Raw genomic sequence first — 16,855 nt, 5'->3', positions numbered from 1 at the left:
AAATACAGTTGCGCAAATCCATATTCTTATTCGCTATTACAGATTTAGGATCTTAATTTAGGAAATGGAAGGGAATTTGATTACACTGTTTTTGGGGAACTTTGCTGCAACGTAGAACATGTAAAACGTGTGTATTTTAAGTTTAAATAGGCGTCTGAAGTTTAATTTCCATTTAGTAATTTCAGACTTGATTTTCCCTCACAAAAATGTCCATTAATTATAATCCACATAATAATTCACATTTCTTTGTTGCTGCAAGATTATTTTCCTACTGTAGCAAACTGGCTCAAATTAAGATCCTACATCTGTAACCATCATACAGCAATAGCAGATCTCAATTAGGTTTCAATGTTGACATAATAGACATTACTTTTTACAAAATAATACAATTATAATTTAACAAAGTATATGTTGCAGTTCTTTAGCCAATCATATAAAAAGTACAGTGTTGAAACATGACACGAACTCAGGTAATATTTGTTTCTGTCTGAATTCTGTACACTGCAGAGCTGTAAGCAGGGAATTTGTTCAGGCTGTGATGTCTGAGCCCATTTGGAAATATATGGGCGGATTGCACATCTGCATTCAAGCCTAACATTTTGGCCTAATATTGTGACTACAACAGCATTGACAAATACCGGTACACCAATTTGGTTGACATGGCAAGGGCATTGTCTCGGCTAACATTCCAAAGCTGTCTGTCAGTACGCCTATCTCACATGCAGTTCATGCCAAGTAACCGCAACAGCAGATTTTGAGAATGGACAAATTACACATTAATTGTCCGTGACAAAAGTCACCAAAAAACTTGAGTATATTTTATCGTTATGCACCTCTTACCCCTGTGGTCAAGCAATAATCCGTCATATTAGGACTATGCTCTTTTTGTTAGGAGTGTCAAACACATTCCCCTACCATTTCTCCTTGAACATACCCACTGGTCTCTTCTTGGTCCTGCGTCTTTCTAGGTATCGATACCTAGATTGGTATGTTGTCTGTATTTTGACTGTCAGTACTGAAGACAATCAGTCATGGAGGCAGGATTGGGATTTAGAACATGGCTTTCCCTCTGCTGAAAGCAGTCTGTTCTCTGCTCCTGTCCTGTGTTCAGTGCTATGGAGATGGTAAATCTAGCCTAAATCAACTCAGTGTTCAGTTTCTTCTTCTCCAGTTCGGGGGCCGTGGGCGTGTGCAGGAAGCTGATCTTACACTCCTGCTCCACTGTGACTAGGTGGCTCTGCGGGGTCGGCTGGCAGTCTCTGTGTCTCAGCGGGTGCAGGCGGGGGTTGGGACCGCACCGGCAGCTGGCACAGCGGTCCTGCCAATACCCCCTCAGCACCAGGCTAGCTGTGAGAGCCACCACGCCCAGCGTCATACCCCCCAGCACCAGCAAGGTGATGAGCTGCACCTCCGACAGGCCAGACGACCCCCACTGGGTCACCACCTCCTTCACAGAGATCTTCAGCAGCCTGTCTCCACTATTACTGTTACTGCTGCCCTGAGAATGGTTCCCCCCTGTTGTGATCTGGTCTGGCCTGGCCTGAGTCACCCTGCCCCAGCCCTCTCCTCCCCCAGCCCAGCCATGGGAGCTCCTGATGGGTGATTGGCTCTCTGGGCTCCGTAGGGGAACCTCGCAGGTCTTGCCAGTGAACCCAGCTTTGCAGAGGCAGTGGAAGGTGCTGGCACGGTCCAGGCAGCGCCCTCCGTTGAGGCAGGGCTGACTGGCACAGTCATCGAGGTTGATGGTGCAGAACCGGCCCGTGAAGCCCTCGGGACAGAGGCAGGAGAAGCGGTTGATGCCATCCAGGCAGGTGGCACCATTGGCACAGGGACGCATTAGGCAGTCGTCCATGTTGGTCTCGCAACGCGGCCCACTGAAGCCTGCCAGGCAGCGGCAGGAGAGTTCTGGTGCATAGCCGCTACTGTCCTCACATTGCCCTCTATTCTTACATGGAGACCTGAAAAATAAAAACAGAAGCACTAAAAACCCAGAGGGAATGTTCTGAATAGATTTTCGATGCTGAATTGATTCCTCAACCCAAGCCTTTTCATATGGACCTGGGCCTCCAACTGATTTGTAAGTAAATGTGTGGCGCTTACTCTGTGATGATCACTGTTTACATTCAATCAGGCATTGATTTGGCACCTTAAGACAAATCTACCCCAGAGTCTGTCCCTTTGGCCTGCATGGTTTCCCTGGTAACAGCCAGTGATTTGGGGACTCCATGGAGGCTGTAGTGTAGATAACTTGCTACAATGTGTTTGTTAGTACTAGAGGCCACTCACTTGGCCGACAATGAGCCCATTAACTCACATGATTGCTCTCCAGTGGATACAAATTGAACAGGCTGCTACACGGCCAGTGCCAGTCTGCATGTGTTTGACTGCCATCAGGGGACCGGCTGGGATGCCAGAGTCAAAACACACACACTAACACACACACTGAAACACACTCATCGAACAGGCTCTGAGAGAAATACTGATTATCGAAATTCACACACTAGTTTCCCGTGTGATAGTCTGAGATGTCCACTCATTCCTATACACGTGTGTTTTGAGCCACTGGTTGGGATTGAACTTGTTGTTCACAGTGATTTGTTTTGATTAAGACAGAAGCAGTAGGCCTGAGAGAAAATTGTTCCATAGATTGTTTTCTGGTGTGTTGGTAATTGACCTCACCTGCCGATCTTATGACAGGGTCCTGTCTTGTGCTCACAGTTCCTCCCGTAAAATCCATTGGGGCAGAGGCAGGAGTATTCCCCTGAAATGTTTGTGTAACAAGTGGCGCCGTTCTGGCAAGGTGCCTCATTTGTACACACATGGATATCTGAAGCAGAGGAGAGAAGTGGTGAATAAGTACTGCGCTACCACTCACTCAACAAATAAGATTAGGATTGTCGGATACATACAAATGTTTTCTGTCACCTTTGTCGCAGAAGCGTCCCGTCCATCCAGGCTCGCATGTGCATTGCCAGGGTTGGTGACATGATCCATGGACACAGCCTGGCATTCTAACACAGACGTCGCACTGCTGCCCCTCCCAACCCGGGTCACAGCTGGAATACAGCACAGCCAATTAGATCAGCTCTCAACTCTGTAGCCGACACACCCTCATGATCAGGGAGATATACTCTTATATACAGTGGCATTGTCAAATAATGCGGAGCCGCTCCACGATGGACACAGGAGGGCGCCCATACTTAACAAAATAACTTCTGCAATGCCCTGCTCTGTACGGTACTTTATCTGTTATTTCGTAGAAACACTCATATATTTTGAGTGTGACCTTCTCTAGAGAGTGATAAGGATATAGGCTTGACACCAGACAATTGTGGGCCTGAATGATGGCTTTATAGGTTTGGCATATATGCTTGAGAAAGAAAAAGAGAACCGTACACTCTAGGAACTCGGATGCAATAATTGAATAACAACGTCTCGACAGCCAAGCTGTCTACAGCAGGGTATTGTCATATACTGTATGCTTGACATAGTTAACATATTCATATCTGAAATACGATGGAGTCATCACTACCAGTGTACCATCTTTTACCCTGTCAACATATTCAAATATATATTTTTAGAAACATGCTTTAGTAAGATACATATCACTGTTCAGATGCTGTTCAGCGTCGTGTTTCACCTCACCTGCACACCGCATTCTCCTCACACCGACTGTTGGTCACATTACACGTGCAATTTAGAACTGTAAGAGAAAGCAAACACTTGCTTCAGAGACAGATCCAAGATTTACCCTGACATTCAGACTTAATAGTTGTCATTAATTAGATATGCCTATTCATTGAACAGATGAATGTTCCTTATCTGTAATATTTCAACTTTTTGTAAGCATTTACCCCACAGCTGTATTCCTCCAGCAGCAAGCTGGAAACAACAAAATGTTATGCACTATAAAGCTTAATTGAGATCATGACAGTGCTGTATTTCAAACAGTATTTGTGATGTAGGCAGGTCGACAGAATGTTTTAATTCAGGGAGTTTATTCCTCACAATTCTACCACAATTGCTGAGAAGTATACTGGTGGTTCAGTAATTGTCAAGTCAGAATATAAGCATGTCTGTATGACAGCCGTTTGTGTATTTGAGGGATTTCAGGGCTCGATCGGATGTTAATGGCACTATGACCTCTAACCCAAGACAGATGGTCGTCCACGTGTGTGGTGTTTCCTTACAACATCATGGATTTTTTCTGCCGTTGAAATCCTTAGCCGGGCCGCCTAAGCATTTTTTTAAACATTTTTTGTTGTGTGTGTGTGTATGTACAGTACCAGTCAAAAGTTTGGACACACCTACTCATTCAAGTGTTTTTCTTTATTTTTACTATTTTCTACATTGTAGAATAATAGTGAAGACATCAACACTATGAAATAACGCATATGGTATCATGTAGTAACCAAAAAAGTGTTAAACAAATCAAAATATATTTTATATGTGAGATTCTTCAAAGTAGCCACCCTTTGCCTTGATGACCGCTTTGCACACTCTTGGCATTCTCTCAACCAGCTTCACCTGGAATTATTTTCCAACACTCTTGAAGGAGTTCCCACATGTGCTGAGCACATTTTGGTTGCTTTTCCTTCACTCTGCGGTCCAACTCATCCCAAAACATCTCAATTGGGTTGAGGTCGGGTGATTGTGGAGGCCAGGTCATCTGATGCAGCACTCCATCACTCTCCTTCTTGGTCAAATAGCCCTTACACAGCCTGGAGGTGTGTTGGGTCATTGTCCTGTTGAAAAATATATATAGTCCCACTAAGTGCAAACCAGATGGGATGGCGTATCGCTGCAGAATGCTCTGATAGCCATGCTGGTTAAGTGTGCCTTGAATTCTAAATAAATCACTGACAGTGTCACCAGAAAAGCACCATCACACCTCCTCCTCCATGCTTCACGTTGGGAACCGCACATGCAGAGATCATCCGTTCACCTACTCTGCGTCTCACAAAGACACGGCGGTTGGAACCAAAACTCTCCAATTTGGACTCCAGACCAAAGGACTCTTGTTTCTTGTCCCAAACAAGTCTCTTCTTATTGGTGTCCTTTAGTAGTGCTTTCTTTGCAGCAATTCGACCATGAAGGCCTGATTCACGCAGTCTCCTCTGAACAGTTGATGTTGAGATGTGTCTGTTACTTGAACTCTGTGAAGCATTTATTTGGACTGCAATTTCTGAGACTGGTAACTCTAATGAACTTATCCTCTGCAGCAGAGGTAACTAGGTCTTCCTTTCCTGTGGCAGTCCTCATGAGAGCCAGTTTCATCATAGTGCTTGATGGTTTTTGCGACTGCACTTGAGGAAACTTTCAAAGTTCTTGAAATGTTCCGGATTGACTGACCTTCATGTCTTAAAGTATTGATGGACTGTAGTTTCTCTTTGCTTATTTGAGCTGTTCTTGCCATAACATGGACTTGGTCTTTTACCAAATAGTCCGATCTTCTGTATTTTTTTACCCTTTATTTAACTAGGCAAGTCAGTTAAGAACAAATTCTTATTTACAATGACAGCCTAGGAACAGTGGGTTAGCTGAGGGGGCAGAACAACAGATTTTTACCTTGTCAGCTCGGGGATTCGATCTTGCAACCATTCGGTTACCAGTCCAACGCTCTAACCACTAGGCTACATGCCCCCGCACTGTATTTCTGATCAATTTGATGTCATTTTAATAGACAAAAAAAAGTGCTTTTCTTTCAAAAACAAGGACATTTCTAAGTGACCCCAAAGTTTTGAACGATATTGTATACATTGAACTGGGTTTACATTGAACTGGGTGAAACAGTCATCCAATATGCTGTGATAGAAATAAGGCCATGTTCATGAGGGGAAAAAATGGTCCTCCATCTTAAATGGCACCGACTGTGTGTGTGTGTGTGTGTGTAATAATATCACTTAGAAATGTCCTTGTTTTTGAAAGAAAAGCCATTTCTTTTGTCTATTAAAATCAAATTGATCAGAAATACAGTGTAGACATTGTTCATGTTGTAAATGACTATTGTAGCTGGAAATAGTACCCGCAAAACACCAGTCTCAACGTCAACAGTGAAGAGGCGACTCCGGGATGCTGGCCTTCTAGGCAGTTGCAAAGATAAATCCATATCTCAGACTGGCCCATAAAAATAAAAGATTAAGATGGGCAAAAGAACACAGACACTGGACATAGGAACTCTGCCTAGAGGGCCAGCATCCCGGAGTCGCCTCTTCACTATTGATGTTGAGACTGGTGTTTTGCAGGTACTATTTAATGAAGCTGCCAGTTGAGGACTTGTGAGGCGTCTGTTTCTCAAACTAGACACTCTAATGTACTTGTCCTCTTGCTCAGTTGTGCAGCGGGGCCTCCCACTCCTCTTTCTATTCTGGTTAGAGCCAGTTTGTGCTGTTCTGTGAAGGGAATAGTACACAGCGTTGTACGAGCTCTTCAGTTTCTTGGCAATTTCTCACATGGAATAGCCTTCATTTCTCAGAACAAGAATAGACTGACGAGTTTCAGAAAAAAGTTATTTGTTTCTGTTGCTGATGCTCCAAATACTCAACTAGTCTAAAGAAGGCACGTTTTATTGCTTCTTTAATCAGAACAACAGTTTTCAGCTGTGCTAACATAATTGCAAAAGGGTTTTCTAATGATCAATTAGCCTTTTAAAATGATAAACTTGGATAAGCTAACACAACGTGCCATTGGAACACAGCAGTGATGGTTGCTGATAATGGGCCTCTGTATGCCTATGTAGATTTTTTATAAAAAATCTGCCGTTTCCAGCTACAATAGTCATTTACAACATTAACAATGTCTACACTGTATTCATGATCAATTTTATCTTATTTTAATGGACAAAAGAATTTGCTTTTCTTTCAAGAACAAGGACATTTCTAAGTGACCCCAAAGTTTTGAACAGTAGTGTGTGGGTGTGTGTATATATGTGTGTGTATATATATATATATATATATATACACATACAGTGGGGAGAACAAGTATTTGATACACTGCCGATTTTGCAGGTTTTCCTACTTACAAAGCATGTAGAGGTCTGTAATTTCTATCATAGGTACACTTCAACTGTGAGAGACGGAATCTAAAACAAAAATCCAGAAAATCATATTGTATGATTTTTAAGTAATTCATTTGCATTTTATTGCATGACATAAGTATTTGATCACCACAAACCAGTAAGAATTCCGGCTCTCACAGACCTGTTCGTTTTTCTTTAAGAAGCCCTCCTGTTCTCCACTCATTACCTGTATTAACTGCACCTGTTTGAACTCGTTACCTGTATAAAAGACACCTGTCCACACACTCAATCAAACAGACTCCAACCTCTCCACAATGGCCAAGACCAGAGAGCTGTGTAAGGACATCAGGGATACAATTGTAGACCTGCACAAGGCTGGGATGGGCTACAGGACAATAGGCAAGCAGCTTGGTGAGAAGGCAACAACTGTTGGCGCAATTATTAGAAAATGGAAGAAGTTCAAGATGACGGTCAATCACCCTCGGTCTGGGGCTCCACGGTCTGGGACCACAGTCTCAAAGAAAACCATTAGTAGCACACTACGCCGTCATGGATTAAAATCCTGCAGCGCACGCAAGGTCCCCCTGCTCAAGCCAGCGCATGTCCAGGCCCGTCTGAAGTTTGCCAATGACCATCTGGATGGTCCAGAGGAGGAATGGGAGAAGGTCATGTGGTCTGATGAGACAAAAATAGAGCTTTTTGGTCTGAACTCCACTCGCCGTGTTTGGAGGAAGAAGAAGGATGAGTACAACCCCAAGAACACCATCCCAACCGTGAAGCAAGGAGGTGGAAACATCATTCTTTGGGGATGCTTTTCTGCAAAGGGGACAGGACGACTGCACCGTATTGAGGGGAGGATGGATGGGGCCATGTATCGCGAGATCTTGGCCAACAACCTCCTTCCCTCAGTAAGAGCATTGAAGATGGGTCGTGGCTGGGTCTTCCAGCATGACAACGACCCGAAACACATAGCCAGGGCAACTAAGGAGTGGCTCCGTAAGAAGCATCTTAAGGTCCTGGAGTGGCCTAGCCAGTCTCCAGACCTGAACCCAATAGAAAATCTTTGGAGGGAGCTGAAAGTCCGTATTGCCCAGCGACAGCCCCGAAACCTGAAGGATCTGGAGAAGGTCTGTATGGAGGAGTGGGCCAAAATCCCTGCTACAGTGTGTGCAAACCTGGTCAAGAACTACAGGAAACGTATGATCTCTGTAATTGCAAACAAAGGTTTCTGTACCAAATATTAAGTTCTGCTTTTCAGATGTATCAAATACTTAAGTCATGCAATAAGATGCAAATTAATTACTTAAAAATCATACAATGTGATTTTCTGGATTTTTTTTTAGATTCCGTCTCTCACAGTTGAAGTGTACCTATGATAGAAATTACAGACCTCTACATGCTTTGTAAGTAGGAAAACCTGCAAAATCGGCAGTGTATCAAATACTTGTTCTCCCCACTGTATATACACACACACACTGGTGTACAAAATATTAGGAACACCTGCTATTTCCATGACATAGACTGACCAGGTGAATCCAGGTGAAAGCTATGATCCCTTATTGATGTCACTTCTTAAATCCACTTCAATCAGTGTAGATGAAGTGGAGGAGACAGGTTAATGAAGGATTTTTAAAAAACTTGGGACAAATGAGACATGGATTGTGTATGGGTACCATTCAGAGGGTGAATGGGCAAGACAAAAGATTTGCCTTTCAATGAGGTATGGTAGTAGGTACCAGGTGCACCAGTTTGAGTGTGTCAAGAACTGCAACGCTGCTAGGTTTTTCACAATGAACAGTTTCTGGTCCACCACCAAAGGACATCCAGCCAACTTGACACAACTGTGGGAAGTATTGGAGTCAACATGGGCCAGCATCCCTGTGGAACGCTTTCGACACTTTCTGGAGTCCATGCCCCAACGAATTGAGGCTGTTCTGAGGGCAAAAGGGGTGCAACAAAATATTGTGTATATTTAAGCAATAAGACACAAGTGGGTGTGATATATGGCCAATATACCACGGCTTAGGGCTGTTCTTATGCACCACACGACGCAACGCGGAGTGCCTGGATACAGCCCTTAGCTGTGGTATATTGGCCGTATTACATACTGCCCCAACAGATCCACAGATGATACTATCTCTATTGCACTCCACAATGCCCTTTCCCACCTGGACAAAAGGAACACCTATGTGAGAAGTGGGCCTGGGGGCTTTCCTGTCCAAACGACAAGGTAATCCACAAAAATTGTATCCATGTGCATATTACTCAAAGAAACTGTCTCCTGCAGAGGGGAACTAGCGATCGGGAGCTCCTGGCGTTGAAGTTGGCATTAGAGGAGTGTAGACACTGGCTGGAGGGCGCCAAGGACCCATTTCTCAAGTCGGATTTGAAGTCAAAATCGAGTTTAGTAACTGTCAATCTGATGTCCAGAAGTGCTTGGCGTCATATTTGATAATAGTATGAACTTTCTGCACAAAAAAACATAAATATTAACATGAAAAAGTCACTAAATAGCATCGATGGGTTGGAACTCGTAAGATGTCGGCCTTCTCTACGTTGGCGCCATCCTGACAATACCTTCTTCTCATTGACTCTCCAGGGTTGTGTCCTCAGTCCTCTGCTGTACTCCCTGTTCACCCACGGCTGTGTGGCTTTGCACGACGCCAACTCCATCATCAAGTTTGCTGACGACGCCACGGTTGTAGGCCTGATAACCGACAACGACGAGCTGGGGGAGGTAAGTGAACTAGCATTGTGGTGCCAGGACATCAACCTCTTCCTCAACATCAGCAAAACAAAGGAATATATTTTTGCCTTCAGGAAGCAGAGGAGGGAACACGCCCGATCCACATCCACGGGACTGCATTAGAGAGAGTCAGCAGTTTTAAGATCCTTGGTGTCCACGTCACCGATGACTTGACATGGACCATCAACACCACCACTCTAGTCAAGAGGGCGCAACAGCACCTCTGCTTCCTCAGACTGCTGAAGATATTCGGAATTCCACCCTGGGTCCTCTCCAAATATTACCCGCTGCACTATCCAGAGCCTCCTCACCAATTGCATCACGGCCTGGTACAGGAATTGCTTCGTCCACGACCGCAAGGACCTCCAGCGAGTAGTGAAGACAGCCCAGTACATCACTGGGGCCGTGTACCCACCCATCCAGGACAGATACTTGAAACAGTGCCTGAGGAAGTCCTGCAGCATCATCCCAGCTATGAGCTGTTCACTCCCTTACCGTCGGGCAGATGGTATTGGAGCATGAGGTCTGATATCAACAGGCTCAGAGACGGTTTCTATCTACAAACCATCACTGCTGAACACTTAATTAAACTGGACTAACAACCTGCACTGACTCTCCTCACCTTAGCACACATGCACTCACACACGCACACACCCACTCATTTACTCTTTCTAATACTGTTCAATTTAAACACTTTCCCCCCAATCCCTGATACATGTACATATTGCACTGTAAATTGTGCCTTCCTGTATTATACTTATGGTAAAATGTTTCTTCTTTTCTACTGAGCCGTTTACTTCATGTTTGTATTCTTATCTTTTATTATTTCTTATTGTCGTTGCATTGTGGAGAAGGAACCTACAATAAGCACTTTGTTGGACATTGTCTACCATGTGTATCCTGTACATTCGACTAATAAAACTTGAAACTTGAAACCTTGGGAGTGGGGACGAGGATAGACGAATGCCCACATGATGAGTCACACACTTTGATTTCACTTGGGGTTTTATATGATTCTGACTGAATTATATGCTATTGGTTTCAGAAAGGTAACTCAAGCTGCATTGCTGAGTTATTAAACATCCCCATGAACTGGCAAGCATTTACTACTAAAGGGATATGTGATTAATCTCTTATTGTCATCAGCTGTTGTTACTAGTTGATTTGGCTGGCCTTAGGCATACCTATGTACTGTCTGTACTTGGCTATAGTAAATAATGGGGGCTTGCCAGGTAGGGTGTGTGGGGTGCGTGTGGTAGCGGTGAGCCGCACGAGGGGAGCGCGTGCAGTGGGAGGAGAGGAATGCCGTACAGTCATGTCTCCGCCCGCACAAACTCTGCCCAAACACCACTGGAATTCACAATCACTCCTTGTCTCACCTCCCACACTGTAGTACTGTACCCGAACCCTGTCACTATATAGAGAGATTTGTAGAGCAGAGTTCTTGCAGTAAAACATTTATTCTCTTTGTTACCTGAGCAGTAATTTATACAAATTCTTTCTTTGATATACAATAGTACATTTTCTCGTATAGCCTAGTCTGTTAGCTTTAGTTTCTCAGCTCAACTGACTATTTTTCTTATCATTGTTGCGTCTTCACATCTCAACATTTAGAGTAGTGTAGCTTTGGCAATTATATGTACCGTAAGACAATAGAGATATCCTTCAGTTGTGAATGCATACAATGCTGCAGAAAGTCATTGGATTGATGTGGAATTGCAGGCATTTTCCATGAACAACACGACAGTTGGCTGCAGTAAGCCCCGTGTCCGTGGCAACAAAGCGGACCTTGAACAATGAAATGCGTTAGCTCATGTATTCTAAACAGGGAAGCTATAAAAATAAAAAATAAATCCCACAGACAATGGGAATATTGCAGTAAGCTGTTATTTTCAGAGACCTAATTTCTGTTTTTGACATGCAAAAATGAAACTGTGCTCTTTTAAAAGCACGTTTCGTTGAATATAACAACAGACTTGTCTCATCTTATATGACTTAAGGCTGAATTTAATTAAAACTGCCATTATATATCCGTGTCTATCTAGGAACGTTTTGCAATTTTATATGACCACCGGAAAGAAATATGTTAAAATGCTACTGTGTACGTAAAGCAAGTACAATTTAATTGAGCCGTGATCCAGCCATTTGCTTGTTCTGTTCGGCGTCATTAAATGGCATGGAGGATGTCACAGTAGACACCATCAACAATCCTTCAGGTGCAATTTACCCCATGCTGTCAGTGCCTCCGGTTTAGATGAGAGAATATTTCTGTAATTTCTCATCCCTAGTGGTAAAGTTGCGTGGAGGCCCTTTTCTTTCCAACTTTTTTCTGCATGGTTTATTAGAGTAAACTTCAAAGGCTCTTGAAGCGCTGTGTGAAGTGTGTTATATCTGGTAGGAAGAGAGACATATTGAGAAGTTAAGGGGATGGAAGTGGAACTAGCCTGCAGTTTGAGTTGGACCACAGTGAGCATCACAATGAGTGAGAAGAGTGAGAGGGACAGAGAGGAGAAGGAGTATGCAGGATGGGCGTGCGCCAAAGGCTTGGGTAGCCATACTGCACATATCATGCACATGTCCGTAGGGAGGGAATGAGCATGCCAGGGTAGACGGACAAACAGCCGTCTGATCACTGCAGAGTGTGGACAGACTGATGAGACAAGTCAGCCTGCTCTCAGAGGTCCAGGAAAGTACAGCAGCCCTCCCGTCTGCCTCTCATTCCTGCTGCTGGCCCTGCAGCAAGTCAGAGAAGACTAGTCCCAGCCACTGTCTGCCAGGGAAGCCTGTCTGGTCAGCCCCATTCCCTGTCCCTGTTGTGGGCTTTGTGTGTTTGTAGTAGGTTCCCTCCAGCTCTGCTAAGACTGGAACCATGAAGACACACATGCCCCAACTAGACCCAGGGCTCAGTATCAGCAACAGAATACATCCCGGAAGACTTGGAATCAGGAAAAATTGTCCTAAACTAATCAGTACGAAGTCCCCCAGCTGACTGATTATTGAGCAAGATAACAAAAAATTCTATACAGTATAAACATTGCCAGAATATTAACAATGACAACTGTGTATATGCAGTATACTGTAGTATTGTAGTAACTTATTCAGTTGTCAACTTGTCATTCGTAGAATGCTGGGTGGTGATATCGTATGTATCCAGGCTTTGGACCAGGGCCTTGTCACTAGCTTATGTATCACCAGATAATCATGGGAAATAATGACTGGACCACCAACTGTTAAACACACTGTCCTTTGTTTGGAGCAGTGTTCTTTAAGAGCTTCTGGTTTACCATCTAATCATGGGGGGACAGGTGCTGTTTTCTTCCCCAGTCTGGCCCTCAGGGCCTGCAAGCTGCCCAGTGCTTCTCTGGAGGGGTACTTTACACACCGGGCTTCACTGAGTCTCTTCATGTTAAAACCAGAGGGATCTAAATTTACTCCTGGCCATGAAACTTTATCCCCCCCTCCCATCCTCCCCTGCTCATGCCTCGGCAAGTGCTTTGGTGCCAGTTATACACGCAGCACAGGTTTTGGTTTCCTCCATTTTGATCCCAAGACGGGCCGCGTGCCGGCCGCCAGCCCACGCGCACGTGTGCCCTAAGTCCAGATTAAGGAGGAAGGGGGTGAGGAGGGACGTGCGAGGGGGCACCAGCGTCTGAAGGAGCTGAGAGAATCGTAACCAGATCCTTGAGAAATTAAGGATCATTCAATCTCTGTATCCACTCCAGCTGCTTGTGCCACTAGAAAAATATTTAGGTAGGACGGCCGAGCAGGGAGCATCAACTGCCTTATCCCATGGCTCCGAGGCTCTTGGCAAGGCTTGGAGACGTAGACAGGCCAGGATAGGCTCTATGATCCTTTATCCTTAAAGCAAACCCAATGGCTATTGACTACTGCTGTAACACAGAGGGCATTCCTGTCTTCTGACACGCGTGTCACACCTTTTGTCACAATGCCTCCTACCACATCACGGCTTCCCTTCTCACCCCAGGGGGCGACGCAAAAATGAATCACATTCTTTAACCAGACAGGAATTTCACAGCGAAGGGAGGAGAGAAAAAGCACCTCTGTTTGTGATATTGCACTCCGTACTGAGGGCAGATTATGACTGATTCAAGAACATGATTCTTCATGCACAGACAGCAATGTTCAAAGTTTAAATTGAATTGCGGTTAAGAATCTCTGTACTTCATGCTTTAAACGATGTTTTATTGAGTCTACACATTCGCTGTTTCACACAACGTTTTTCTTTTTTTTAAATGATGACGTGTCCTTGTTTCTTTTGATTGAAATGATGTATTTAATAATTCTATATCAAACTACTTCTGATGTATGTTTTGAACAGAGGTTTGTTTACTTTTATCAGCAGAAATCGTATTGATCCTTTGGCTTAAACCTGATAGTTACCCAGCATACAGTATCAGATGCACTCACATGCACAGTTGCCAGGGCTCTCTCTCTAGGAGTACATATTCCGTGGGATCCGAAATGATTGACATCCTTGATAAAGATGAGCAAAAAATGACTGGATAAAATAAATAATTCAAATACGGAGCTATATTGTATGCTAAAGAAATGGTTCATTGGCCACAAAATCAACATTTTGCAATGGCCATCCCAGGCTTCAAACCCATTGAAAACCTGTGGTTTGAATTGAAGAGGACAGTCCAGACGAAGGATATCAAGTATCTGGAAGGATTCTGTATGGAGGAATGGTCTAAGATCCCTCCCAGTGTGTTCTCAAACTCATAAAACATTTTACAAAAAGGCTCAGTGCCGTTATCCTCGCAAGGTGAGGTATTGAAAACGGGTGTGATTCATTTTGACCCCTATCTTTTTCAGATATATGTTTTTGTAATTTTTTGGACAAATGACAATCGATTTAGCATACAATCAATGTTCTCTCAAAAAAATGTTGTCACTGAGCTAATTTCAGGTCTGCTGAGTGCAAACTTGAACGTTGTGAATATTCTGTGCAACTTCCGGGCCCGTTTACTGTGAACACTGAGGTTGTACCTGCTTTAAGTTAGTTTAACAGTGGTCAAGTAGGCTACTGTGACTATTTGATCATAATGTAGGGCTACCAGAGTGGCCTACCATCAAAAACAATGGAAAAAATGCATCCCATAACATTTTAACATGGAAACAGCTGTTCTTTCATTCAGCCTACAGTGGCAGCCAATGTGTGGTGTTCAATGTAGGCCCATGAGATGTTTGAAAAAAAACATGCAGGGCTTGACATTAACCTGTTTATCCACTTGTCCTTCAGACAAGGAGGTGACTGAAAATGTTGTGTAGTTTGATGCAAGAAACCACTTCACAAAAAGTAAATGCATCATTATTCCAAATACACTTATTACAGAGAATCAGTCAACTTATGCTACCCTCTACGTATTGGCTACTTAGCTTATTCAAGGCTGTCTCAAAATGCAACACTACCCCTTTAAGACAAAATAAAATAAAAAATACAACTCTTTACCTGACTCACTTTTCAAAGCTGTCTAGAAATGTACACGTTTTATGCTCTTGTAGGAAACAATCACTCTCCCATTGAGGACTACAAATTATCTATAACTGGGCTAATAGCTCGCTAACTAGCAAAGGATATGAACATATGTACAAATGTGCACACGTCGCTACATTTAGCTCTCATTTTGATCTCAAAACAAGCGCATCTACTCATGACCGCTCACGCTGTAAAAACAGTCCAGTTCAAAGTGAATGGTACAGATCCATATATGGCAATGGTCTATTTGCATATAGGCCTACTGCAGCTCTGATTGGTTATGGCACTCTGGTCTGTGTAGAGTACAGGCCTGAGTTGTGCCTGTCAATGAAATAGAATCCTACTCCGATGCGTTCTGCCTACCAAATGTTTTCTTGCATAGTTAGTTTTGCATACTACTGTAAGTCTTGCATTGTTCGTTTTGTTTTTGGTATGTTGCATTGAATGTTGATTCAATCACAATTCCCACAGTAAATGATTTATTTTATACAGTCATTTTTGCTCATCTTCATCAAGGGTGTCAATAATTTCGGAACCCACTGTATGTACTATAGGATGTAGGGCACCGATTGACATGCAGCAAATGCCTTACCTTGACCCTCGCATTGGTGGACAAGCAGTAGTACGCAGCAACTCCAGAGCAGCAGCGTGACTGAGTCTCTCAGAGGCATGGTGCAAAGGGGATCTGAAATGGAGCACAGAAGATTCCTCCTTAGGCTTTAGGAGGTTAACCTTGTGCCGATACACAGGACTCGAATGATGGGACATCTATCTTTGGCATGCCATAAATCTCTACCATAAGGTAGAGCTTGGCGATATGGACAAAAATACATATTGCAATAAATTGTCTGAATTGATGCGATAACGATAAATAGAACGATACGTTTATAACATTAATGTGCACCAAATGTCCTTTAAACTACTACTTCTAGTTTGATGATTGTAGCCACCAATTGTCCCATTAACAATCACCCATATTAGCAAACTTGTTTCCTTTCAAAAGTTCACATTTCTGTAGTATAGTTCACATTTCTCTAGTTTAGGCTACTTATCGTAATGAACGATATCAGCAAAATGCCTGCAAAAAGTGATCCGTATGGTCGGTGTCGGTTTATCGTCCCAGCTCTACCATAAGGTGAACATGCTTTGTGGCCACAAAGGGGTCTCCAAAGGTTACAGAACAGGAGTGAGACATTCCGTCGCAGAGGCCTGCAGGTTTATTACATCTTGGCTCATAACTCTTATTCTGCTGTCATCGTTTCGATAAAGGACACTTAACCAGGTGTCCCAGTTATAAATCAGCTCAGACATGATGGCATTCAAGGACAAGGGTTGGTCCTGGAGAGAAACAGCTACAACTGTTGATGCCAACAAAACCTAGTATCATCTCCTTCCCCATACTACTTAGCTTTATTTCTCAGTAGTTCCAGAACTCAGAAGAGGGGCTTTGCTTACTCAGTCTTTGCTTACTCAGTATCATGCTGTTAGTCAGGAGTAAGTCAGGAGTGCTGAAACACTCCTCCAACTCCTCCAAAGATCAAACTGAAAGAAACCCGATCACCTCGACAGGCAACTGACACTCACTCAATAA

The 16,855-nt window shown here is 43.6% G+C and overlaps 1 protein-coding gene across 1 annotated transcript; it reads right to left on the bottom strand.

The window, feature by feature from the left end:
• Nucleotides 1-1,135: 1,135 nt before the first annotated feature.
• LOC120045858 (protein delta homolog 2-like) lies at nt 1,136-15,870 on the bottom strand. The gene is made up of 5 exons (XM_038990791.1): nt 15,857-15,870; nt 3,646-3,672; nt 2,926-3,056; nt 2,680-2,827; nt 1,136-1,958 (listed from the first exon to the last, which is right to left on the bottom strand). Exons 1-5 carry the CDS (start codon nt 15,868-15,870, stop codon nt 1,136-1,138), a joined length of 1,143 nt encoding a protein of 380 aa, XP_038846719.1.
• Nucleotides 15,871-16,855: the final 985 nt, after the last annotated feature.

The sequence above is a fragment of the Salvelinus namaycush genome, chromosome 4, assembly GCF_016432855.1.
Source record: "Salvelinus namaycush isolate Seneca chromosome 4, SaNama_1.0, whole genome shotgun sequence".
In the NCBI taxonomy this organism is placed as follows: domain Eukaryota; kingdom Metazoa; phylum Chordata; class Actinopteri; order Salmoniformes; family Salmonidae; genus Salvelinus; species Salvelinus namaycush.
This window is presented reverse-complemented; position numbering and strand designations above follow the sequence as displayed.